This window comes from Hypomesus nipponensis, chromosome 23 (genome assembly GCF_054491055.1).
Source record: "Hypomesus nipponensis isolate SF chromosome 23, ASM5449105v1, whole genome shotgun sequence".
In the NCBI taxonomy this organism is placed as follows: Eukaryota; Metazoa; Chordata; class Actinopteri; order Osmeriformes; family Osmeridae; genus Hypomesus; species Hypomesus nipponensis.
Genome location: NC_140383.1, coordinates 24,302,347 through 24,330,220, shown reverse-complemented (window position 1 = coordinate 24,330,220; position 27,874 = coordinate 24,302,347). Strand labels below are relative to the sequence as shown.

The 27,874-nt window shown below is 45.7% G+C and overlaps 1 protein-coding gene across 1 annotated transcript; it reads right to left on the bottom strand.

The window, feature by feature from the left end:
* Positions 1-29: 29 nt before the first annotated feature.
* Positions 30-27,874, bottom strand: fign (fidgetin). The gene is made up of 2 exons (XM_084689215.1): positions 27,844-27,874; positions 30-5,686 (listed from the first exon to the last, which is right to left on the bottom strand). The coding sequence occupies exons 1-2, from the start codon at positions 27,866-27,868 to the stop codon at positions 3,489-3,491; spliced, it is 2,223 nt and encodes a 740-aa protein (XP_084545341.1). The 5' UTR covers positions 27,869-27,874; the 3' UTR covers positions 30-3,488.

Here is a 27,874-nt window from a genome sequence, read left to right as displayed (position 1 = left end):
GAAGTAGATGAAAATACATTAACATTGACTGTAGTTATGGCAACACACACACACACATATAAACATGTACTGTATGCGGTGCATTTAAGTAAGTATATATCATCAGCAAATGTACATTAAGTACACATACCTGTATGTGCAAGTTTATTTTCTGTACATGTGTATGAAATGTAAAAATTTGAAATTCACATAATCTTAGTGTTGACTCTCACACTGCAGATAGAACCATAAGTGCACATCCATTCACACTGGCATGCGCACGATTCACAAACGATTAAATCAATTTAGTATAGGTAAAGAAAAAAGAAGAAAAAAAAGAAAAATGCATTTGAAACCTTGTAGAAGACCTACACAGTCCACATTGACAATACAGAGGTTCGGTGTGATGAATAGATGAAGTCAGAATCTCTTGTACTGCAGTGTGGATTATCACAACCCTGACAGGGCTGGCTTTGTTGTGCCTTTTCTCATTTGGGACACTCTGCTGTTCAGTGTAAGGACAGTCTTTCTGAGGTAGACTGTTCAGTTCAAGGGCAAGCTTTTTAAATGTTTAAGCTTTTACGCATTTCGTTTTTTTTCCGTTTTTTTTCTCCATTTCATTTCTTTCTTTTTCTTTTATTTTGTTTTTTACAAATGCATGACATTCAAAACGACAGAACATAAGTACTACATGTACAATATGTAGCAATGAGGTAGAAATGGTTATAAAGAACAAGGTCTGAATATAAAACAGATAAGACTACATAAAGATGATTTTAACATCTAAAGCAGTTCTGTACTAAACACATCTATGGGGTTACTGACAGATATGGAAAAACTACATTCAAGTGATTAAGTTGTCAACAATGAGAGAGAGAGGGGGGGGGGGGGAAGAGATTGAATGTGCTTTTTAAACTTTCAGTTGTTATTTTTCACAATTGGCCTGTCACATTGTCATTGTAAAAACGTTCACATCTATTTCTAAAGTTCTGTACATTGAGGAAAGGGTTTCATGGTTCAGTGTTTCCCTTTGTGTTTCCCTTGTGGCTGTAAATGCTGAAATACTGTAACTTGTTGAACAGCTCTTGATTAGTAACAAGTACACATGTATTAGTGTGCTTACACAAACATTAGGTTTCACCAGTGTGATGTGCCGTCGTTCCACTTAATCTCAAAAGCAGCACTCGAGACGGCACGTGGACCAGAAGCTGTCGCGTTTGTCGTTTTTCTGTGTCGTCTGAAAGAAATCCTGACGTCACGTGGTAGTCATTTACGTTTGTGCGGTTTTGACCGTTTTCATGTTTTGCCGTTACGTCTTGAAATTTGACCACAAATGATGAGTCGGCTAGATGTAAGAGCAGGTCCTGTAGCAAGTTCCCTTTGGCTTCAAGATAGATTAAAAAAAACTAAAACGTATATTATGAAAAAAAAGTGCATTTGATGTATCACATGTTTGCTGATATAATCCTAGATGTTTGTAGTTTGTATTGAACCAACAGAAAACAAAACAAAACTTAAAATAATGCTGAAATAAATTCTTGATTGAAATGATACACTACAGACCATGAAGGGGACATTTGATCATACAGTGTGCGATCAGAATGTGAAACATATCCATTAACAATATTGTTACAAGAGTATGTTACATTCAACAGACTATTGACTGCAAGTGTTCCGATCGGTTTCCAAGCTTTTAGTTAAGTCAGGTGTGTTTATCCACAGAGCTGCTATAGAGAGCATAACTATTCAGCCTTCAGCACGAGATCAACTCACTGCTCTAGCAACAGTGCTTATCCCCTATTTAGGTAGAGATTAAGTGGATTAAAATATGACATATTTAAGATATAAGTAAATATAACATTTAAGATTTCACATTTGGATAAAAGCATGTGCTAAATGAATCCAAAGGAAGAGCCCATTCTGAGACAGTCGTGTCCAGTGGTACCCTTCCCTGTGCCAGTGCTTTGTTCAAGAACAAGAAAATAAAACAAATACATTCAGGATGAAAGCCTTTACTTGCTCATGCGGTTGTCAGACTGTGGGTTTGGTGATGTAGCATTGCAGTGGTAGCCATGCAAGCAGCCACTCATTGTACTGCTAGTGAATACTGGGTGATGGAGCAACAGGCAAAGCACTAACTGAAGACGAGTTACAGATGAGCAGCTTCAATATTTGTAGGTTTTTCTTTCTTTCCTTTGTAAGCTTCACGACTAAACAGGCAACCTGGGGTGTCGTTCTGCAGCCCCCTTGACTTTCACTGTGAGATAAATAACACACTGAGGTAGGAAGCGACTTGGGGAATGCGTAATCCTTAGTTTTCATTAATGATAAAAGAGCAGTGGGATGGAATGATCTAGCTTGGGGGAACACACACCGGCTTGACAGAACGGACTACACCCTTGCTATCTACAAGGAGAAATAAAGCTGCTGAAATGTTTTGACAAATACCTATATCCTGTTCTCTCCGATATCCAAACGTTGAACCGAAAGGGCAAAACTGGAACGTGAGTTCTGTCTCTTGGTTCTGTGGATCGAGGCCAGTCAAGAAGAACGCAGGAAGCCTAATTCCTTCATCCCTGCAAGTTATCAGATAAGACTAGGTCCATGATGGGATTCTTCACTTAAAATGATACATTTCAAATAAGAGGATGAGAAATCGTCTGCTTATTTTCTCCTGTATGCTCCGTACTTCCACTGGTACATTCAATGTCATAACCTTGCCATGGTAGCCAGTCGTGGAACAACAACCTTCTATTTTGACATGACTCGAATTCAAATGCAATCCGAACGCTCTTAGCAGTGTGTAGTGCTTTAACACAATCTTCTGAGGTACTGTACACATCACAATCAGTTTCCTGAGTTTCAAAATGAGAGAACATGAACATCGATGATTCCTACAAATTAAGAGTTCCGTTTACCAATATCACATCTCCTGTTCAAAGAGTCCACAAAAACAAACACAGTTGTGAGATACTATTTATGAAAATGGGTAGAGGAGGGGGGGGGGGTCAATTTAGTATTTTTGTCTCATATTAAAGCTTTTTTTGTATTAGCACATGCCACCAATGTAGATTGTGAGGCGAAGAAATAACGAGGACCAAAATAAAGGAGCACCACCTTAGGCACTTGATAGCAAATGAATCTCAAGAACAGCAGAATTATACACACACGCACACACACACACACACACACACACACACACACACACACACACACACACACACACACACACACACACACACACACAGGGATTTCATCAGTTCAGAGCGATGTGAGCGGACTCGGCTTCGGCAGAAGCAAGCATAGAAATACCAGTTCTCTACTGTTAAATGTGCCGACCGCCAGCATGTGTCTAAAGCCTGTGTGTTTTATCCAGGTCTGTACTGGGCTGTGCATTTGCTGCACCGAGGGTTTGCGGGCACCTTAACCTGTCCTTTCTTCCATCCCAACAGGGGGGAGCACACAACACAGTATGAGGATCGCTCACACAGTCTCACAACAGCTCCCCCTCATTGACTACAACCAAACATTTTATTCCATTCGGTATACGTGTCGAGTTCCTTCTGTGAAATGCTGGGCTGGAATTTACACAAGACGTTGTCAAAGTCCTGGTAGGCCACGGCTCTCATCTGGCTGGGGTGCATGGCTGAGAGGTCGTTGGCAGGGAGGCTGTGGAGGGGGCCCACCACGGCCTCCTGGCACAGCCTGGCCACGTCCAGCCCAGAGAAACCCTCGGTCCTCTGGACCAGCATGGCCACCTCCTTGTCACTGAGGCAGTAGTTGTGCTGGGAGAGCAGCTGGCTGATCATGTGGTGGCGGGCCGCCGTGTCGGGCAGGGGGACGAGGAGGCGCCTGGCAAAGTACCTGCGCAGGGCGTCGGGGATGTCCTCGGGCCTACTGCTGGAGCACACCACCAGCACGTGCTCCTCGGACGACGCCAGCAGGCTGTCCAGCTGCAGGAGCAGCTCGCTCTTGATGCGGCTGGCGGGGCCGTCGTCGCTCTGCTGGGCCGACAGCAGCACGTCCACCTCGCTGATGAACACCACGGCGGGCTGGCGGCAGCGCGCCACCAGGAAGGAGGCCTGGATGATCTTCTCGCCGTCTCCCGGCCACTTGGTGACCAGGGCGGAGCCACTGAGGCGCAGGAAGGCGGCGCCCAGCTGGCTGGCCATGCAGCGGGCCAACAGAGTCCTGCCTGACCCCTGAGGTCCAAACAGGAGCAGGCTCCGAGGTAACGAGGACAGTCCGCTGAACATGTCGGGCCGAAGGATGGGCCAGAGGATCTCTTCTTTGATGGCGGCTTTGGCCAGATCTAGACCGGCAATGTCACTCCAGTCCACCGGGGGCGCCTGTTGGAGGATCTCAGTGGTGACCATCTCCACCAGGCTGGCGTCGCTGTTCTTCAGCTGTTCCTCCGCAGCGTGTGTGGATGAGGTCGCGGGGCCGATGTCCGACCCGGCGATGGAATGCGTGAGGTGCTGTCTGTGTTCCTCGGACGGAAACTTCCCGAAGGAGTCGCAGGTGCGCAGGCTGCTGGGCGGGGGGGTGGGCGCTCTGCCAGACTGAGCGCTACATTTTCTTTGCAGATCGGAGGATATCGGCTGCTTCGTGGGCTTGAACGCTAGAGACGCCGCCTCGGCATTCCTGTCAAACCCGTTCCCTCTGCCGGCGTCGGAGAGGCCGCCGTCAGCTATCCTGTACATAGGGCTCTGGGAGGAACTCTGCTGGCTGTAGTTGAAATGACCATAACTGGAGTCCATATCTCCGTGGCCGCTCATGTAGAAAGCTTTTCTTTTCAGGGAGTTGGCCGAGCTGCCGTTCAGAGGAGTGGGTGCGATCGGCGCATGGTTGTGGGACTGGTAGGTGTAGCCAGGGAGGGTGGAGGGGGGGAGGGGGGTCGGGGCGGCGATCCCGGAGGGCAGATAGGTGGATGGAGGGGGGCCGCCTCCCGGGCTGTAGCCTGGGGCCACAGCAGTCTGGGGGGGATACCCTGTGGGGGGGTAGTTGTAGTTGGACAGGTTGGGGGGGCCCGCGTTGTAGCTGGGCACCAAGGTGGGGGGAGGGGGCGGGGGAGGGGGGGGCGGCTGCAGAAGCCCGGCGCTGTGCAGCGGGGAGGGGTGAGGCGAGGGGAGGGCCGGGGTGGTCTGGCCGCTGTAGCTGCTGTGCAGGTACGAGCCGTTGTAACCGCCGGCGTATTCCTGGGAGGACAGGGCCGAGTGGATGCTGCCGGCCGCGTGGCTCCCACAGTTGCTGCTGGAGTAGCTGGCCTCGGCCAGGCTGCTGACGGCCCCTGGGGAGCTGCCTATGCTGCCAGACACGTCTGTGGGGGGCAGGGCAGCTGTCATCCCAGCTTTGCTCACAGATACAACATCTGGAGCGCAGTTCATCGGGTAAATCCCCTCCTGCCAGGAATCGCTCTCCGACTTGCGTCCGTTCATGAGTCCCGGCGTGGCTTCGGTGTAGGAGCACAGCAGGGCCCTCTCGCCCGGGCCCTCCAGGAGGCCCGAGTACTTCTCCGCGTATTTCTTGAGCAGGTTGGAGGCGGTGAGGGCGGAGATGTCGTCGTTGGCCCAGGCGTACTGGTAGGTGCGCTGGAGGTGCCCGCGATACGCCTCCACCTTGTGAGCAGGGGAGCGGGTGGTGGACGAGATGTCAAAGTGCTGCTCGGCCCACTGGGCATGCTCTGGGGTCCACTGCATCTTTAGGCCTAGACAGTCCACAGGGAGAGAGAGAGAGATCAGTCACGACGAGCTGTCTGCATCAGCTAAGGCACAAAACAAGGCATGAGAGGGTTCACGGCTGCCATTTCTTCAATGGACTTAAAGAAGGATACAAGGAGCAGATGCTGATTTTCAAATGTCTTCCATTTTACCAGGCATGCCAATTAAGAACATTCGTCTTATTTACAATAAGGGCCTGGCAAATGTCTAGAAAGCGGACTCAACACTAATTGACAACTTGAAACAGTGGTGACAATGACCATAGGGTCTAGCAGATGATGGGCTGGTCAACTGGAAGACCAGGTTTGGATTCCCACCCGGCACACTCAACGCACCTTGGGAAGACAGAAGAACCAACTACAATCCCAGAAGCTTCTTAAACCCAATCTATCCTGGCCCCCACTAAGTGACAGGATCTCCCCTCATCCAGACACCCCTAGAAGAAGCATCGGTGGAGGAGGATGTGTCAGGCTGGGTGTGGATGGGGGACCCAACACCTGGTTAGCACAGTATAATGCAGCCAACACAGCGCAGACCGACACAGACATCGGCAGGTCAGTCTATAATCCAAGTCTCATCGGAGCCATTCCGAGACAGTCTCAGATCTGCTTGGAGGCGAGCGGCGAAGCAATCTTCCTGGCAGCGCTCTGCTGCTTTCATCACACCGACGTCTCGGCCTGGCGTGAATTACAACAGTGTCTGTCCACAGCCCCTCTCTCTCTCTCTCTCTGTCTCTGTCTCTCTCTCTCTCTGTCTCTCTCTCTCTGTCTCTCTCTCTCTCTCTGTCTCTCTCTCTCTCTCTGTCTCTCTCTCTCTCTCTGTCTCTCTCGCTCTCTCTTTCTCTCTCTCTCCCTCTCGGCCAGCCAGGAGGGGAGGCATGCCTCCCTTGCCCTCCTCTCCTCTGTGCTGCGATGCCCGCAGGGTTCACAAGCTTAATCCTAAACCCCATCTGCAAATGCAAGTAGTTCCATATGCTGTCATCTAAGACTAAGCCAGGGATTAGCACCGAGAGTGTATAGCCCCAAGAACAGTGGAGTGATTATGGTTGAAAACAATCATGGCGAACGTATAGACACACGCAAGCTATCTCAAACACACACACTGTAATACATCCACAGCAATATGACTGATGAGCACAGTGTGTGGTCAGGCACCGTGAGCACCGTGCCACATCACTGGTCTCTCCTGCTCTGCTGTGTGGCTCTCCTGCTCATCTTCCCTAACCAGACAATGCTGTACAATACCTAATACTCCTGTAGCTTAAGTCCCAATCGTAGGATTTAGGCAATAAACAGTTCCATTCCAGCGGCGGATTAGAGCGCGGGGTCTGTCTGGTAGAAGAGAGACGTGGACTCCCTTCTGACTCCCTCCCCCAGACGCCACAGCAGACACCAGCAGCTAATTAGCGGAATGATGCTGCGCTAATTGTGTTAATTTACAAGGTTTTAGTCAAAGAGATCCATGCTACAACTCACACGGTTGTCAACCTTCCAAGCTAATGACTAGGAAAAGCCCAAGGCAAAGAATGGCACACAGCAGCCATGATGCAGTGTACCACTCAATCTGCTCAGAGTAAACACAATAAACACCACTGGAGGACTGGAGGAAGCGATGAACACACAGAGAAACACTTCTTCTATGGTAAAAATGATCAGGAAATAGTAGCAGTAGCTAAGTAACATGTATATATTCATCGTGATGAAAAGGCAAAAAAAAACAAAAAACTGCAGTTTAGTTGTACCCACAGAGAGGGTTTGAAGTGAGACTCCCTTAGGAACGTCAAGAGTTTCCTTCTCTGCAGACCTTTGTGCATGAATCCTCTAGTTAGAACAGCTCCTTTTTTAAGTGTGTAGGTGGGCACAATACATAGCAAGGGAAAGACATTTCAAGTGCTAATACATTTTCTAACAGTACAAGCTGAAGAGCCTTAAACGGCTGTAGGTTTCATCCTAACAGTTAAATGGCTTTTATTGAACTACCTGCTGCTTACTGTCAACTATAAAACAATCTGGAATTAGTATGTTCTCTTCTCATGGATATAATAATAAATACGTTCCAAAAGGTTATCCATACTTATTTGGGCAGAGACCTGGAAAGGGTTGTCTGTTACATCTAATCGCCGTCACGATCGTTCACAAACGAACGCACATGTGGAGTTTGAAGTCTTTTTTTTCCTCTTGTTTTTTTTCCTTTTACAGTAAATCCCCTCAGTACAAAGTGCCACTTTGGACAATCAGAGAGGCGCTCCTTCACAACCCTGAGCGTCACAAGCTTAATGACATGGAAACCAGAGAAAAGAAGAGCGATTTAAATACAGCAGGGTGGAGCGAGCTCAGCGAAGCATGGAGGCAGCCGAGGAGAGAGAGGGCCAGTCCTCTCCAGGTAAGAAGGAGGGTAACAGCACTTAAGCTCCCCAGAGTGTGAACACTGGAGAACAGTGTTCTCTTTCCCTGTCAACAATCACAAGTGCCTACAGCATAACACACAGGTGTGCGAGGCCAGCTTCTCCTGCAGTGCGTTGTGTTTCAGCTGGGTCAAGCAGGTTTGCGTGAGTACACACCAACCACCAACAGGTAACGAGCACATTGTGATGACATCCACTCACGGCCTTCTACACCGAACAAACGGACGCAAACCCAACGTGCTCTCCTGTCAACACAGAGACATGATGTTTACATTCCAGATGTAGCATCAGAGCCCTCTTCTTCTCCTGATTGGGTGTTTGTTACCATGACAGACATGAGATCTGGATTAGCATCATTAGCCAGAACGCTCTTCATTCTTCATCCTTCATGGAAATACAGATACATCAACAATCACAGCCTCCTTTGTCTTCCTTGGTATAATTACTGACTGTTCCATTAGTGGAATGTTTTTAGACAGCCTTAGGGCTTCGGCTCAAATGCCACTGATTAGTGAGAAGAAGAAGAAGCATGTGTGTTTTATAGGTCTATTCTGGTGTAGCTTGTCTATTCTTTGCAATATAATACATCAAATGTTTTTGTTTTAAATGCTAAAATGACCACTTGCTATTTAAAATCAAGACGGGTAATGGATCTCTCTTATATTTGACACTTGTTACATACGGAACACCTCCTCGGATGAAGCGTACAACAGTTTGCCAAGTGACGGGTGATATTGCACAACGTTTAATTTCTTCTACTGTGATCATTGAGAATGAAACAGTGATGCTGACCTTTTAGGGAACTATTAATCTTGGTAGCCTTGGCCGTTTTTAAGCAAACAGGAACTGGTCTCCACTCTCTCCATCCAATCTCCCAGTGCGTAAATTGGACCGCCGCTTGCACAATTCTCTATTCATTACTGTGCTGCTGAAAGGAAGCACAGACGAGGCAGAGCACTTTTCTTTTCCTTTTTTGTGTGTGTGTGTGTGTGTGTGTGTGTGTTTGTAGGGAGAAAGAGGGGGGATGGGAGAGAGAGGTGGAGAGAGAGAGAGAGAGAGGTGGAGAGAGACAGAGAGAAAGAGGTGGAGAGAGAGACCAAATGCCTTCCAGGAGGATCCCAAGCATAAAGCGCTGGACTTTTCTCCATCTTTTAAAAAAAAAGCTTGGGGGAGGGGGAGAGTCAGACAGGGGGAGGGAAGAGGTAGCTGTCATAATTGAAACGTGGCCTAATCAGACTCATTATCATTTTCGGCAATTTGCACCACCAAAGATGCTTATTAGGTAACTGTGTTTAATAAGCTACTCTTTAGAAAACTAACTGTAATGAGCTCTTTAAAGTCAGACTTGAACGTGATTATTCACTGGAAGTGTTTTTCCGGGCTAGAAGCAGACTGGTACATTTAGTCATGTACAATGTCATAATTAAGCTGCACCAACTCTGCACTTCACAGCGCACAATAGGCCCAGCTGAAGCAGCAGACACACTGAAAAATATTTATAATTACTGATCATTACAGCGCTGGGATTTTCATCGGCGGATGTAAACATAATTATGAGAGCTTTTGCTTTTATACTGCACACTCAGACCGCTCGATGTGACAAGCGTGCAGATACTGCGGACAGTCGGTAATTACGTTTATAAATAAAAACAAGCTCGTATTTAAATTCACTTGAGAAATTTCAACCTTGTGCTACGGCAGCCCTTTAATGCAATGAGTAGTGGTGATCGCTAGACCAACTCAATCCCATTCATCTCACATATCAAGTTAAGACCATTTAAACTCAATTTACAGATCCATGTGGCAGTAATTCCAATGAATCTTTGTGCCGCAGGACACCATTTAACCCCTCATTTAGTAAAGGAACGCAGTCCTCAGTCACTGTCTTTTTCACTGGTTTAGTCCATACGTTTCCCAGTCCAACCAGTCTGACAGCTGACGCACTACCGCAGGAAACAGAGATTTCTCCAGCCGCGGGGCGCTACAGTACAAATGAATCACGCTGTGATTGTCGCTGCGCTGTAACAGTATGAGTAACAACGCAGACCCCTCCAGACAGCCCACGTACCAACGGCCTCCTCTCTCCACGCCACACAGAGCAATCACAGATATATTACCCATTCAATTACGTGGAACGGCATGTAATAATGGAGTAATGTTGATGTTACTGCGCACTGCATAGTAATCAAATGTTTAACGTTGTTAAGATGGTTTGGGGAATTTGCTTTCATAGACACACAATTATTTTCTTACACATTGTAGAACAGGCTCTACCATCCAATTATGCTATTCAGCAATGAGTTAAGGGGCTTAGTTAAGTTAAGGATGTTGCACAGACTGTTATGCTTTTGAACCAATTATGAGGTAAGGGAGAAAAAAAAAGCTATTAATTTGACCTGTTCGCTGACCCCTGTATGGGACTTCTCTGAAAAACATAAATATTTCCGATCATTAGAAAACCAGAAGACCATAACACCGAAAGCGTAGCGTTGCATTGTGCTTCAAACATTCAGCTTGTCCAAACTCATTAAAGTAAAGGCAGTGTGGAGCTGCAAGGCCTGTGTGCGCCTGCAGCCCAGCGCGTCAGACAAAACACTTCTCACAACGACGACAGAGACGTCTTACATCTGAGACTCCTGTCAACAGGTTCTGCTGGTCAACCTGTCTCCGTGACTGTGGCTCCTGTTCAGGAGCAGAACCCTGGAAGACAACCACCCACACATGACACCGACTGAAAGCACACAACACAGCCGGTAATGCTAGGCTCCGCCTCTGAGGACAGTGAGCCAATCCCTGGTTGATCAAGCCCATGCCGACGCCAGCCAAACCAGAGAGAGATGGATGTAAACACAAGGCGCACTTATCTTTAATGCAGTTGGCCTGTCAGTCAAGCAGTCAATTTCCCGTGACAAGGCCCCCTCTTGGTAATCACAGTAATATTCATGATGCTATTCTCAGAGAGGCCTGTGCTGTAGACAGAGCTTGGCGTGACAGAGCTGTAATCATTTCAATCTGGTAAACACGGATTATTCCTTTCAGACGCCTCTGTCCTCGAGTGATACAGTCCTCCTCAACGCTGATTCCTGCCTGCCTGCCTGTCCCAGAGGGCTGAGCCACAGCAACCACACACACTGGCTTTTACCCAGCGCAGGTGGGCAAGTTGTTAAACACTGGGGTAAACAAACAGGACTCAAAAGTCTCAAAATAAACTTAACTGCCGTTCTACTCGCGTCCAGACACAGTATATGTGGACAGATGTTTGTGGTTAACGTACATTCAGGGGAGGAACGTACATGAAAACACACAGGTAGTTGGGTGCTGAGATTCAAGCCAACACAACGAACATGTTGTAATCGTGGTTCTGTGTTGTCACCCCATTAGACTCTGTCAGCTCTGTGTGACTAACAAGGGTTTCCCTTTGTTGACCAGTTCAAGGTGCGTTACTGCTCACTGCAGCGTGTTGGGGTGCGTTACTGCTCACTGCAGAGTGTTGGGGTGCGTTACTGCTCACTGCAGAGTGTTGTGGTGCGTTACTGCTCACTGCAGCGTGTTGGGGTGCGTTACTGCTCACTGCAGCGTGTTGTGGTGCGTTACTGCTCACTGCAGAGTGTTGGGGTGCGTTACTGCTCACTGCAGAGTGTTGTGGTGCGTTACTGCTCACTGCAGCGTGTTGGGGTGCGTTACTGCTCACTGCAGCGTGTTGGGGTGCGTTACTGCTCACTGCAGCGTGTTGGGGTGCGTTACTGCTCACTGCAGCGTGTTGGGGTGCGTTACTGCTCCCACAGATGACAGGAATAGAGCAAGAGAGATCCTTCACCTCCACCACGGTCATCCATCAGAACAAAGAAAATGAGCTAATTATTGGGCCAACAACCAAGACCCAATGCACATTGTGGTAATTATAAATCATCACACACAGTGATTTTCTGATATTAAGTGGTTGGTACAGTACTTGCAGGGCATGCGTCGTATTTCAAGCACACACAATATATGTGCACATGACAGCAGGGAATGTAATGGCTATCCATTATCTTATATTTCTAGCAATAATCATTTTCAAGTGCCTCATTTCATGAACACCGGCCCATTAGATGTTTAGCTACAAAGACTCTCATAATGAAGGGAATCCTAAATAACAACCCAAAAGATCATTTACTCATTTATTTCAAGAAAATGTAATGGAAGCATTACGATAGTCAGTTACTGACCTTTGTTCCTATTAATTTATGATTCTTTCCAGGAGTAACCTTTTTTAATCGACGGTTCAATACATCTAAAAGCACATTCACTTCCCTCTGAATCCTAAATACATCCTAATCTGGAACAGCTTTACACCCGATGTTGTGCTGTGTTTGCTGCTCAGCGAGAGACCTCATCATGCCGCTGTGTTCTACCACAGGAGACGCAGACAGTACACGCCTGTCAGCTCTCCATCGTTCTCTATCGTCTGGGATAGACGCAGGAAACAAGAACACCACCCTCATACCTGCTCAACTCTCCTGGCAACCACACAGCAACATACCTTACATTTCCATGATAGACTGCGAGCTGATTTCCACACTTAACTTCATGGCTATTTCAAAGATTTCTATACCACCGTAAAGTACAGCATACATTATGACCTCTGTAACAATCCCACGGTAGAGAGATGAATCATTCTCATTATGTAAATCTCTTGCACATACAGGGCTACCACTTGTCTTGTTTTATTAGCCTCTATAGGCTAATGGGCCTAGTTTAAGAGCTGCTTGCATTCAAAGTTCCCAAAGCTAACACTGCAGAACACTAACCACCAAACATCATGAAACCCTCAACACTGCGGAAAATGCCGTGATGTAACAATGTGAGAATGTGTACACCAAGAAGTGTGTGTGTGTGTGTAGGCGCCTATTTCCGTTTTTTTTTTTCCATCTGTACATCCAGTACAGCTGGAACTTTTTTCAGGCCTCACTTTTGTACTTTAGCCAACGTGCTGGAGAACAACACACACTATGGAATACGTATCTGAAAGGTAGTGTTGGCGAAGAAAGCACAGTGGAAGATCTCTGTTAACAAGCCTTCCTCCAAGGGACTAGGGAGATATTCCCAGGAGAGACCTAGCTAAGGTAGCATCTGGACTAGCACACCTCTAACGGTATTGATCTGTCATTTGTAAACAAACTCACTGAAGCCTGCAAAGTCTTAAGCTGTTCAAAGCCATGTAAAACAGGAATATGTGTGACTGTATATGAGTGCTGGAAACGGTCGTGGATAGAAGCTTGAAAGTCCAGCAAACGAGCACTTTTTATTTCATTTATCAAAGTTGTTTTTATTGAGATACGAGTTACATTCAAGCAGTGACACAAAACCTAAGTAAATGAATACACATTTCAAATAGTTAATTTAACAGCAGGAGTGTTCATCTTACTCTAGGAGTGTTTATCGAGATCCAGTCCATGACTCCCGACTCCAGTATACACTTCCGGTGTTAAGATTAACACTTTGAAATGAGCCGTGTAGCTTTCTAGAGACATGAGTGTCTTGTATTGCCCTTTGGCCTTGTCATGCAGCACATTGAGAGGCAGAGAGCATGTCTGTGACGTCATCTCTCTGTCCCAGTGCTGCTCATTAAGCCTGGACTCACTAGGGCAAGAGCAGACCCATGAAACCCTCCTGTTTCTCCCCCCCCCCCCCATCATGTTCCCTCTTATTGAATGTAATAGAGTTGCCACCACAACAGGTACACAGTGTAGCAGCACAATGCTGATGAATACTCAGAGGTCTTATTAGCTACCAGACTGCCTTTGGGTAGTTCAACTGGCCTTCCTTGACTTCCACAGAGAGCTGTAGAAGGGGAGCAGAGGTTTGCAGAGTCTTAAACTGTGCTGGAGGACGGCTACTCTCCCCTCCTGGGAGCGCTTACACACTTCAAAGGAGAGGGAAGGAGGACTGCGACCTTGCTACATGAAGGCTCATTGACCAAAACCCCACTCTCTCACCAACAGAACCATTCCCAAAAGTCCGACCACCTCCCCAATCCATCCCCAAAGGCTGCCCCAAAGAAGCGAGCTCTGAACTGCAAAGGGAAGAAATGGCGTGCAGGAATAAAGAGAGTATTCTGGTTGGATTTAAGGCTCTGATCGCATTCGTCCCTCATCTGATTTTGACTGTGCTGCAACAGCTTAATGGCACCAGGAGCTAGTCATCTCATTTACAAACCAATAGTACCGGCCCCATTGGAAATTAACAGATTACCTTGTTCACTGGGCCGATTCACCGCTGTTATTACTTTACACTTCCACAGCACAGTCTAGAACTGCTGGACAGGGAGGAAATCCTCGGTAATGATCATCTGATTCCTGAGAACAGACTGCTGATGCAGAACGTCAGGTCACAGGAAAGTCTGTATGGATTGTTGTTTACAAGGCGTGCAGCTTGACCAGGCCTCAGCCCCGGCCCTGTTCCTCCTAGCACGCCACGCTGAACGAGGATACACAACCGACACGACAGCTTCCAACACAGCAACACAGATGTGTCCAAGCCCCTGTTCTCGCACCGTCGATGACAGACGTTTCGGTAGCAGTCGTCTGAATTTCTAGAGCGTCTCCTCATCGTTGCCAGACTACAGGAGGGTCATCCTATCTTTGTTGGGTTCTCAGCAAACACAACACACACTCCCCCAGACTGAGGCAGAACCCGCTGGTACACCCTCCTCCCTCCCCCCTCCTCCTTCCCTCTCCCTCTCAGGCAGACATCTCCACACTGATCTGTGTAGCACCACAGTGCTAACTCATCTTTCCTCCTGCCAGAAGCACTCTCATCTTCCTTCCTGAGCGGGTCTAATTTCAGCCCAAAAGGAAAAGAGGGCCCAGTTTGATAAGACTGATCTTATCGTCTGACAATGAGAAAGAGCAGTTTCAATCTAAAAAGGAACGACACAACAGTGACTGGACATGTACCTTCACCAGAGAGAGAACTTAGCAGCCATCGATTAAACCACAGACCCCTTCAACCCTTTGTCTTTCATTTCTTTTTTTATTCACCATCTTTTGTTTTACTCGATTACTGTCTTTGCTTTACAACAATTAAAGGGCGTAAGGCAACTGTAATTGAAAAGATCTGATTCAGCTGACCTGCACAAAGGAACGTTGTCTGCGACCTCAACTAACTTTTACCCCTGAAGCCTTCCATGGTGACTATTGACTGAGCTGTTGCAAGGTCACTTCTCCAACACAGGCCAGACAAAAGGTTAAATGAGACAACTGAGGCAATTTTAAGTCAATATGAAATAGAAATCTCTCCGCTATACTGTAATAAAGTTACTGAAGTGCCGTCGACAAAGTTTCAAGGGGAACTTTTACAAGGAGAGAGTTGTCTGGGAGATTGGTTCGCCCACCGGCACACTGTATCCAGAGCTGGAGATGAGGTGTCCACAATGTGATCACTACGGTAACTGCCAGGGTCTCTCTGTTCAGCCATACATTTCACATCACAAAATGCATGGCTGCTTTAAATGTATGGCTGCTGCGGGCTTTTTCTGTTAACTAATACTGTATGAGGCCCAGAGTACTTGAACTGACAGTTCACAGAGACAGTAAAGACTAGAAAGACTATCACTGAGCAAAAGCAAGTGAGGAGAAACGAGCACAGAGACCGGTGGAAACACAACGCTCTCGCCTCCAAAAAAAGTCTTCCTGTGCATCTCCTTCCAAAGTTTTACAGACTTCTTGAACACTGTTGTGTTGGTTTATTAATCTTCACAGGAATAATGGCAGGTTAACCTACAGATATTCTAAACGATGCAGTACTGTACCCTTGTTCTCAAGTGTGTGTGTGTGTGTGTGTGTGTGTGTGTGTGTGTGTGTGTGTGTGTATATATATACACACACACACACACACACACACACACACACACACACACACACACACACACACACACACACACACACACACACACACACACACACACACACACACACACACACACACACACACACACACACACACACACACACACACACACTGTATAACAAGGCTATATATACACACTGTATACACTGTATAACAAGGCTGTATATACACACTGTATAACCAAGCTGTATACACTGTATAACAAGGTTGGTATCGGTGCCTCTTGGTTTACATGACCCCCCGGCTCCCAGCTCATTGGTCAGCCTAATAGGCAGGAATGGGAGCCGTTGGCTGTGAGGTTCTGATTGGGCGTTGGGTGGCGTACAGCCAACTGGGTTCACCCCTGCAAGACGTGTGGGCAGAGTTGATGAGAGGGGAGACGACTCACCAAGACTTCGGCCATTTGAAAGAAATGAGGCAAGAAGGAAAGGGATGACTAACAGGCTCAGAACATCCTTCTGTGAAACATTGTGAAACGAGCAAGAAATGATTACTGTTGAAACAAGACTTTTTATGCTTTAGACAAGAAACGGCCTTGTTAAAAAAGAAAATAGAAGGTGACTTGAGACAAATACTGATGTGTTATTTAGATTTAATGGATTAGAAATGTTGTAAAATACTGATGATTTTCTCTCTCAAATTCAGTCAGTATTACAGCAGCAGTAACTACACTCCTGCGATTCTAGAACAGTCGGAGTAAATTCAAAACAAAGACGCCCGCAACGAACAAACATCTCATTAAACGGACATAGGGGTATAGTTATTTCTCCTTTCAATAACAGTTGAACCTGAAAGTGCTGCATTTGCATGCTCTGAGTTTTCCCAATTAAAAGCTAATTAATTAGACACAATTCTATTAAGAAACAAATCCCACTCATCAATATACACAACCTAAGGTCAGCCAATCCCTTAAATGTGAATTGGCTCCAGGCATCACTTGAGCCCAAGAGCAGCACAGTAGTGCTGTTATGAGTGGAGAAGAAACAGCCCGGACCTGCTCAGAGGTGCAGGATCTCATCAGAGGTGCAGGATCTCATCAGCACTGATAGTGTTTCTTTCTTTATTTCCAGCCCAGGGCTCCGGACTAACTTTTTTTACTAGGAGCACAGTAGCCCCTGACTGAACATTTTAGGAGCGCAAGCAGAACATTTAGGGGCACAACTTATATTGACCTGCAATGCATTTATTAATGTAACTAGAGAGGGTACAATTTAGTGGCAATGGTTTACACCCCTTTTAGGAGTGCTCAAGAACCCCTACATTTAATCTCAGCACCACTAAAAATGTATTTTCATTTGATGCTGGTAGTTAATGAAGAAAAGGACATCCTTAGTGTTTTCATTCAATATTTTGCATAATAATACATTAATGTATAAATTGTTATCCGGTGAAATTAGGGATTTATATTAGCAAGGGGGTTTACGTTTAGAACTTTTGCAAGGCACTGTATTCATGTCACATTCTCATTGGGGGCTGAGCCCCCATAAAGGTCTGATCCTAGAATCGCCCCTGGGACAATTTCTGGGGAAATTGTGGGGTGTGCCTGCGTCGGTTAGCCTGGCTGCCAGCCCAACTTCTCCCCGCCCACAAAAAAATTTGGTCGGGAAGTTGGGTCTGGAGGGTCTCGTATTGGGGAACAACTACAGAAAACCAGAATCTGGGCGTACCAATGAAACTGCCAGGGCGGGCTTTATGATGATGGACAGATGATCAACAGTAAGTAATCACCCACGTCACAAAAGAGCGCTTAAGTTGAATTCGTTTTGAACAAATAACATATTACGTTGCTCTGATTGGTTGTAGGTCTATCCAATTGAGCGAAGAGGCATTTATTTTCCAGGCTCGTTTGAAACACGCCCTGTAGTCAAAGTGCAACGGAGAGTTCTCAGACTCATATTCTGACTAGAATTATGAGTATGACAACGTCAGGCTATGCGTCGGTTGCAGATGCGTCCGTTTTTTACTGTCATTTTTACAACTGATATACAGCGACACACCATATAAGCTTGAGTTTAAATACATTATTCAATGTGACATTACGTACTGTACATGCAAGTCTTAGCTAAATGACTTAAATGTATGATGCACGTTTCAATCAGTCCTCCGACACCACAACACGACACTTGCTTAGTATAACAGCGCAACAGCTCAAACACAGGCAGGGATACAGTAGCAACGCTAGTGCTAAATAGGTATTTAGCTGCTAGGCTCCATGACGCCGGGTAAGAAGGGCTCGTGAAACTGCTCACCAAAAGAACGAAGGGGAGCCCACTTCTCTGGCAGATTACGACGTTCGTAGGAACTTAACGAAAAATAGGCTAAACTTTCCAAGACTTTTAGCAACAGTATACAGAAAGAACACTGATATCGCTGTCTGACTAGAACGTCGTATCTACGCGTTGTTGCTAACGTGTGCTGACATTGTGCACACCCAATGAATTCAAAATGTGTAGGTCGCACATGCGCGAGTGTTTGTAAAAAATGCTTGCACTGTCTCAAAAACTGGTCGCAAAATGCGACCATTTGGTCGCAGTCTGGAGCCCTGGAGCCAGGGAGTTAGATCAGCAGATGAGGATCTATGCTCTTTTGTAAAACTCTCTCTTGGAAGTCGCTTTGGATAAAAGCGTCTGCTAAATGCATAAATGTAAATGTAAAGTTCAGGGTAATACTATCCCACATGAAAATCAAGCACAACAAGCAAGCAGGCGAACCAACGGAAAACAGACCCCCAGATGACCACAATAACCAATGGCTATGGAACACACCATGAGCCTATCAACACAATCTTCCGTTTTTTTAAAAACATATCCCTGATTTATTCGTTTTCAGTCGTGGTTCTATTGCGGGCTGTATGCATAATGCTGTGCAGCTCTGCTCCTGGCGCCCGGGAGCTCCCTTGATGAATAGTCAACAGCCCGGCTAAGTATGCCGGTGTAGTGTTCACAAGGCGATCACAGAGCTCCTTCATTTGGGTATGCATGAAATAACAGCAACCAACAGGGAGCTCTCTGAGTTTCAAACATCTGAGGTCAGCCACACACCAGCAGCTTCCACATGTGGAGGCAGCGGTCACTCGGGTCTACACACTCTCCACTGCCTGATGACATCACATCCTCTGTTTCCAGAGTGAGGGTTGTAACAGTGACCCGCGTGACCTCTGACACCGAACCGCAGCCTGGAGCGCAGCACAGCCAAACTCTTCACTCTTTTGCAATTATTGGCAAGGTTCTTTCAAAGAGCGGTGCAAACGCTCCACGCAGCATGTGTGTCTTGTCCTCATGCCAAATGATTTGCATCCTTTTTATTCATATCTTTGACTTGTTTGTCAATGTATTCAGCGCAGGTTTGAAATGTAACGTTTTCTCTCTGAGGTCCGGGGTTGAGGAGGAGGGGAGGAGGGGAGGAGGGGGCAGGGAGCTCCCAGCCCTGGTGTTCACGGGCCTCATGTCTCCAGTCATCTGTCACTAGTCTACATACACACAATGACACTTTCCCTCTCCGTGGGAACCCGTTGTCACTGCTTGGCCGCCAGTGGAAGCTGACTGGGTGCTAAACAGGCTCCAACAGGTACCTCTAGGGATCCACATTACAGCCTGGTGACAGACTGACAGACACCCCCCTCCCCCCCGTCCTCCCCGCCTCCCTCCCTTGCATCACACACACTGAAAACACACACACACAAAGGACATACGCACACACACACACACACACACTGCGCGTGCTGCCATGCCCACTGTATCTCCTGTCTAAACCCTCCATCTCTGCAGCACCAGACTCCCAGGGCACCGTGGGTTCTACTGAAAACTGTGACTTTGCTCTACATACATTTTTGTCAGACACAAAATTATTTTTCACCCTTCTAGCCTCACCACACTACATGGAACATTCTCTAATGAATAATGGAAATGACAGCGCTATGGGCCCATGGGAACCTTAAATACTGTGGGAGCACACAAGATGGAGTCCGTTTGGACCAGCTCTACACCACATTTGCCTGCGCCAAGTCGGCTGATTAAAAAAATCTCTCTCGTGTTCCATAAATATAGAAATGATTTAATAAAACTGTGTGTATGTAACAGTTTCTGTTGCGTAATATGATTCAAACACTTTTTTCCGTGATATAGTGCTATTGTTAACTGTGAAAAAGCTGAATGATAATCCAGTTTATTACCGTTTCCATGGTTTTCCTCTCCTTCTAGCCTGGTGCTACTGGCAGTAGGCCTAACAGAAGTAACATAATGAGTCTGACCTGGGTTGACCAATAAAAGGTTAACTGCAGTGTCACTGCCCTGACCTGAAGCTAAGCTTGAGAACCCAGGTTTAAGTCATATGAGCCCCTTCCAATTACTAACACACCCGCATGGAAATGCGATATAAGAGAGAACTCTCCCAAAACAAGGCATTTCCACCTTTTGTCCCATTTCACTTTCTCTCCGACGTCTAGCGGCGAACAGCCTAGGAAGTGGCGTGGAGCCACGCTCTGCAGGCATTGTAGGCTTTAGCTGACTAGTTTCCCTTTTACCAAAAGGAAGAATTAAAACAATGATAAGCGTTCCTCAGCGAAAACTGTGATTTGGTGTTTCCAGCGCCGCCTCCCCAGAGGGCATGAATGAGAGACTGGACCAGTACCCTGTCACAGCTATTTTAGACCATGCTAAGTCAACAGGTCTCCCTGAGGTGATTTCCTGATAATGAACACAAAAGAAGAAGTGTCGACCCTCATAAAGCTTCAGGATGATGCTGAACTCTTTGTGAGAAGAACTCTCTCTTTCTCTCTCTCTCTCCTCCGTTTTAAATTAATCGTATTCCATGTGGACAATGACAGGGACTGTCAAATAGGCCACACTCAAAACAAGGCTCTTTAAAAGGCTAACCAGCTCAAACACACCAGGCAGACTCAGGTTCTGTTTGAGATAGAAATAGATCACTCGTCTTGTAAATATGATTAATGACGTTTACCTCCTAACAAAGTAGACCATACGATCGTTTGGTTAATAGAATTACTATATATAACTGCGCTGTTTGCACTGAAATGAAAGAAAATAACAAATTTGAGCATGAGGCAATATAAGCCAAACCCTTCCGATACATCTAACAGACAGAGCCTCTCCTCTGGGGCAGGATGAAATAACCATCCCATGTAGCATCATTAGCTGCTAACATCCCCTCCACTCCAGCTGCCACGGCTGTGGCCGCTGGCACTCAGTCAGCCTGGCCCTGGCTGCTATGGACACGACACCCTGGCCCTCGTGCTGCCTCACGCCTTCTACTACCATGGCAGTTTACACACCTCTCCTCTCTTCCACATCCTCTCCCCCTCTCCCTCTCTCTCTCTCCCCCCCCCCTCCCCCCTCCCCTCCCTCCCTCCCCCCTCCCTCCCTCCCTCCCCTTCCCTCTCCCTCCCCCCTCCCCCTCCCTCCCTCCCCTTCCCTCTCCCTCCCCCCTCCCCCTCCCTCCCTCCCCTTCCCTCTCCCTCCCCCCTCCCTCTCTCCCTCCCTCTCTCCCTCCCTCCCTCCCCCTCCCTCCCTCCCTCCCTCCCTCCCCCCCCCCTCCCTCCCTCCCCCCTCCCTCCCTCCCTCCCTCCCTCCCTCCCTCCCCTCCCTCCCTCCCTCCCTCCCCCCCCTCCCTCCCTCCCTCCCTCCCTCCCTCCCTCCCCCCCTCCCTCCCTCCCTCCCTCCCTCCCTCCCTCCCTCCCTCCCTCCCTCCCTCCCTCCCCCCCCTCCCTCCCTCCCTCCCTCCCTCCCTCCCCCCTCCCTCCCTCCCTCCCTCCCTCCCTCCCTCCCTCCCCCTCCCCCCTCCCTCCCTCCCTCCCTCCCTCCCCCCCCCCCCCCCCCCCTCCCTCCCTCCCTCCCTCCCTCCGTTATAGACATTACAATGTTGTTTTTCTCTTCCTCTTGCTTTCCCTCCTCTGCTCTTGTCTCCTCCACCCCGCATCTTTTTTCTCTTTCCGCTCTCCTCTCTACTCTCCCTTTCTCACCACCTCATACTCCTGCCTCACCACCCAGCCCTCAGACAGACCTCACCCCACCCCCACCCCCCACCCCCACACTCTCCTCGTGCCCGTCCCTGTCTCTGGCTCAAGGTTCCCCCTCTGGCGGAGCCTAGCTGGCCAGCAGCCAACCTGCCAGCCACCCAGCTCCGTGGAGGATGAATGAATCACTGGGAAAGTGGCGAGGAGCACTGATAGCTTGCATCTCGTCTGATCATCTTTCTAATTAAGATCTGACTTCTTTTATGTGATCTTTACTGGAACATCAAAATATCAATTTGAGACAATTAGCCAGTCGACGTGACGACTCCATTCATCATTCCAGAATGGTTTCCATGGCAGTAAAAAGCTGCCAAAACATTGACTATTAATGTTCCTGAGAAATGCACAATAGCATTTGATTATCAACGTGTAACTTTATTAAAACAGATATTTAAAAACCAGTATTATAACATAAGGACTACTACAGTAAACTATAATGTTAACTGACTGTATAGGAAGCACAGATTACTAAATATACTGCTTCTTTCTGGGAACTGCTGCTCGGTAAAACCCGACACAGTTTTTCAGTTCCATTAAGGGGGTTTAAAGGCGATTGCTACACCCTCTCAAAGCTCAGACACAAGTCTGTATATTTATTACAATAATTTAATGATGTCTCAAAATCCCTCCAATTTTGCTGTCAAAAGTTTAACTGCTTTTCCGGTGAAGAAACATTGTTAGTCAGAAAGAACAGATTACAGGTTCCACTGAGAAGACGAGCTGAAACCACGGGCTTAGAACACAGAAACACAAATACATTTTTTGTTAGGTGAACATAACAATAAAATAGAAAGAATTTTATTTTATCATTGTGTGAGAAACTTATAGAAAACCAACAGCTCGCATGCAAGATAACCCCTTGAAGCTAGACAGGGGAAAAAACCCTCAGCTGCCCAAGGTTGTTCAATGATGAGCCACAGCACTCCAACAGAGAATGAGCGACACAAGAAAACTGGAGAAGTGTCTCCAATCATGGAGACATTGTGACAATTGTGGATTTTATTGATACAAATAGAGTGTTTGATATGCCTCTCAATGACTCATGTTGTCTGTGGAAGCATCACGCACAGACAGCTGGGCTGTGTTGGAAATACGGATGTTCTGTGCGAAACTTTGTGTCCTTGTAAAAACATTCAAATCCACACCGTTGAGTGTATTAAGTTATTACCATTAAGCTGCACTAACATTCTACAATAGTGTTCAATGTCATGCAATCACATTTAGTTCAAGAAAGTTGTTATCTTGAAGCACTGAAAATACATGTTTTTTGGAGGAGGCACTAAAGTAAAAAAAAATATATATATCGTTTTTTGAAACTATGTATTTGGTGAACTATATAACTAAATAGATATGATTTAAAAGGACAAACTGTGTGAGTCAGACCAGCATTACTGTAGTCCCAGCATGACTCCTCTGTCTGCCTCGGAACTAAAGAGGAGAAAATCTCAGATCATTACGGCCATTAGAAATCAAAAGTTTAGCATGTCTAATTAGAACGTAAACAGTGTAATGAGGACATCAGTGATTTAGGCAGTTGTCTGTCTTGCTGCCTCTAGGGGTATGATCATTACTGAAGCAAATCTATGAATGCCCATGAATCTCCTACAAGTCCAGATTAAAAGCCTTAGTGCTAAACCTAGTTTGGTCCACCTGGGGAGAGTCTATTCCAGCCAATGCCCATCAGGCTCTGAGCAGGACTCCTTACTGGTGAGCAGGCAGCTTGTCTGAAGCAGATGAAACGGAACGTGCATCTCATTGTTTGAAACGACGAGAAACATGGATTTTAAGTATAAAGACGTCCTCCGTCACATAAAAGACATGCAACATGGTCCGATTTCACCATCATTACTGAATAAGTTCTTATTACGTTTCAGGCTATTACCGGTCACTTAGTGTGCCCAATGGTCCGGATAAAACGAAGATCTATAAAAAATTACATAAAAAAAAATCACATAATGTGTGACGATTTAGAGCAGAACTTCACGGGGGTTTTTTTTGTTGCAATTAATGGGCTTGGGATTTATTGGTCACTACCTGTGATATAACACTTTTGTGTGCGCTAAAACCACTTTCAGCTAATTAATTAACCAGATACATACACATTTAACTAAACTAACATTGGCTCAATTAAATATGTCACAGCAGACTGTTTTTTCTTTATAAAAAAAAATTATATATATATAAAAAAATCTGGCTTCATTGGCTGAAATTGGTATTTTGTCCAAGCATATCTAAAGAAAACAGGACTGTAAGAAGAGGGAACAAGGAAACTAATCTAGAATAAAACCACAAGCGATAGCAGACACATGCATTTTAGAAAATGCCTGTGCCATATGCTGTCAGTCAGAACACAGACAAACCCAGGCTGAGCAGCCTGTCCCTGTGTCTAGATGAGATGGTAGAGGAGGAGGGGGGGAGGGGAGGAGGAAGGGGGGAGGAGGAAGGGGAGGGGGGGGTGGAGGAGGGGTGGAGGAGGAGGGGGGGAGGAGAGGGGGGGTTTCAAGGATTCATGGTCCTTCATCTTTGCAGTAGAGCAAACACGTTTCAGTGTGGCAACAGACAACTGCCTCCACTTTCTAATGCAGACCAACTTAGATCACTGAGGGGATCGTCAGCGCATGCAGAAACACACAAAGATAACACAGCAAGCTGCCATGAGGGAGAGGAACGGAGTGCAGAGGGAGAGAAGGAGAGAAGGAGGGAGAGAGAGATAAAGGAGGAGGGGGAAAAGCTCTGAGGAGAAATGGGATTTGCTCTATTTGCATGAGTCTCCCTCCCTTGGGGTCTGTCTTGCTGTTCAGATGAAAAGCAGGAAAGACAACACTTAACATATTTGCTGAAAGATGACAACCCCGCACCAATGTTGTTTGTGCACCTCTTTGTCTCGAGCTGCGATAGCAGACTGAATGGGATTTGTTAACAGTTACTGACAAATGTAGCCGTCTGAGCACATGAGCGTTTCATCAATTTACAACAGCCCTGTAGCTGCTCCCAAGGGCTGCGTACACCAAAGTAACTCAAGTTAGGCAGGAGCTTCCTTTAATTGTCACCATTAGAGAACGATAAAAACTGTCAGTCTTATTCATATACACAATCCCAAAGGGTATGACTTGGGTCACATCTTCAGCTGAAACCAATTCTAGCCCTCGCTTTCTGAGGGGGAGATAGGGGAAGGCTCCGGTGAAATAGTAAAGAATCTGAAATATTTTAATACGCCTTCTCCAGTCAATTATACATATCCTGCATTTTTTTACATGTATTTGTGCATTATTTCTTACATAGCTATTTCTTCAGCAGATCATTAAGCGTTGTGTTTAAAAAAAATAATTTCACAGTACACCTGGTTAACAAGGTATGGCTGCCATGCTGAAACACTAAGGCGCATTAAGATCCCACGTGGCAGCGCTGACCAGCATCCTACTGAGCTATAGGTAGCTACATGATGGACTGGACTGTTTCTGAAACACCGTCCATCACACGGTGAAACAGAGGTACGCGTACAGCGCACACACACACACACACACACACAGCTCAGCTTCTGGAAAGCTGTTTCAAGCCATTCAAATGAATTACTCACAATACTAGAATACATATGTAAAATAACATTGTATACTAGACTGATATTGTGCAACATATATATGACAAATTACGTGTGGAAGAATGGTTATAACTGGACACACGGCCATTTTAACTTACAAATACTGACTCATACACTGTAATTGTACACTGTGTGGTCTGCAGTGCATTTACTTTAGCAAAACAAGAACACTGCGATCACACAAATATTAAAAGGGAATATGGCGACAAATCAATATGAACTAAGTTGGCCTATTTCCAGAAAAAATTGTACAAATACAACTACTTTACAATTTGCCCACAGTGCCTCCTAAAAATATCAACATGTGAGACATCAAGCAAAGTGCGTGAGGAAAAGGGGAGGGTCAGGAACTGTCAGCAAGGACCAGGAAACTCAACAGCAGGATCCGTGTCATCCTGCAGCTTAGATGGCTATCATGACTGCTGCCCAATCAGGAAGACACACAGTGCCCACTTCTCTCACAACACACACCTGAAGAGCATTCAAGGACTGCCGTCTAAGACACAGGATTTGAGACGCTGATCCAGGACAGATCTGGCCATAGGACCTTACACACTCAAACAGAACAACTTAGGTTTATTTTTTGTTATGTTCCCTATATTATTGTAGCAGGACTTTGTAGCTGACTATTGATACAAATAGTATTGATAGGAGAATAAAATGTAATTTCTGGTATCGTTAACAACAGCACTGCATCTTTTGTGTTTAGACTGCTAAGGCAGGGCCACAGATAAAGCTAAATGCATCCATCTAGTTAAATGCATCCAGCTAACAAAATCACACATGAAAAAAATACCTCTGAAATAATATGTATTACACCTTAAAACCCAAATTTGACGCCCGCTTTCATGAAAACACATTACAGCAAAACACTTCAAAATAATGAATGTGGTGGTAATGCTCATGTTTATATTGAGTGATGGATGCTCAACACTGTCATCAGTGAAGAGGAATAAAAACATACTTCAGTTCTCTGTTGATAATGTTAATGTCCTCTCATTCAACAACATGAAGATTAAATGCGTGGACATAAAATATTGCTGGCTTAATTATTCATAATCTACACAAAGACTAATTAGATAGACTTTCCCTCACAACTTGACCGTCACAATGTTTTCTACTAATTATGTGTTCCAATATAAAGCTGCTGAATTTGTAAGGAAATGTGTTATACGAGCAGCAAAAATAGGCACCTTTTAAATGTGCTGTGTTATGATGGAATATCCTATAAATATGGCAAAATGGGTTATTGTGACCACAATTTGCACTAAACACAAAATATGGATACAATGACTGAGCTACCCAGAAAATGTGCTAGTTCCACTATTTCTTGATCAAGCCATGAAGGCCTATTTTGAATAATAACGTACAATTTTTACTAAATTATCTCAAACAGTAATGGTATGTAAAATGTACTACATGACTACAAACCTTAAGCCTTTTACATGGTTTTAAACTAACAAAATACATGTTACCTACCAATTATGTGAGTCTTGAACTTTTCATAAAACATATCTATATTAAAAACATTGTTTAAAAAGGGAGCAAAATCTCTTAGACAGATGACACTGCATTTTGGAGCTTGTGCCAGAGGTACAGGCTGCTGTTGACTACTAAGTACATTACTTGGTGTTCTGAATACACAATCAGTATTTTGTGGACCAACACAAATGTTTCAGATAAAGTAGACAACTAAATTGACGCATAAGTTCTCTGACAGAAATACGCTGTACCGATGTGAAAGACAACAAAATCGAGTTGTTGTCAATGCGGTTAGTTAAGGCATCCCGAAAGCTTGTTATGCCAATTTTCTCATCAACAAGCTAACTTTCCAACAATTGTAAAACAACAATGCATTGAACATTGATTCAGACAAACTGTGTAACACAAAACTGACCGTATACAATTAGCTGAGCTAACTTGTTGTGCAAACGTTCAGTAATGTTAGACTAATTGAGTAACATTATAGCCTACTGTGTCGGATTAATAAAAATGATTAGACATAAAAAAGATTAACATTTAGATACATTAACGCTTTGATTATGAAATAGGCACGATAAACTTCTGTAGTCAAAACTAGCATGTCAAAACAATGGTATTTCATTCTTAAGTTTACTTTAAAAAAATCAACCATGCATGCACAATATTAACCATTCCAGAAATAAATAGTAAAAAGCAGTCATGTTAAGTATGAAAAAGTCACAAAATGAACATTGCCTACCATAAATACTGGTGCTAGTGATCATGTCTTC

Bases quoted from the DNA above. Each gene is read 5' to 3' on its own strand.
- fign (XM_084689215.1), bottom strand. From the start codon at position 27,868: ATGATCACTAGCACCAGTATTTATG. The intron at 5,687-27,843 runs GTAGGCAATGTT...TGGACTGTCTAG, and splicing joins CACTAGCACCAGTATTTATG to GCCTAAAGATGCAGTGGACC.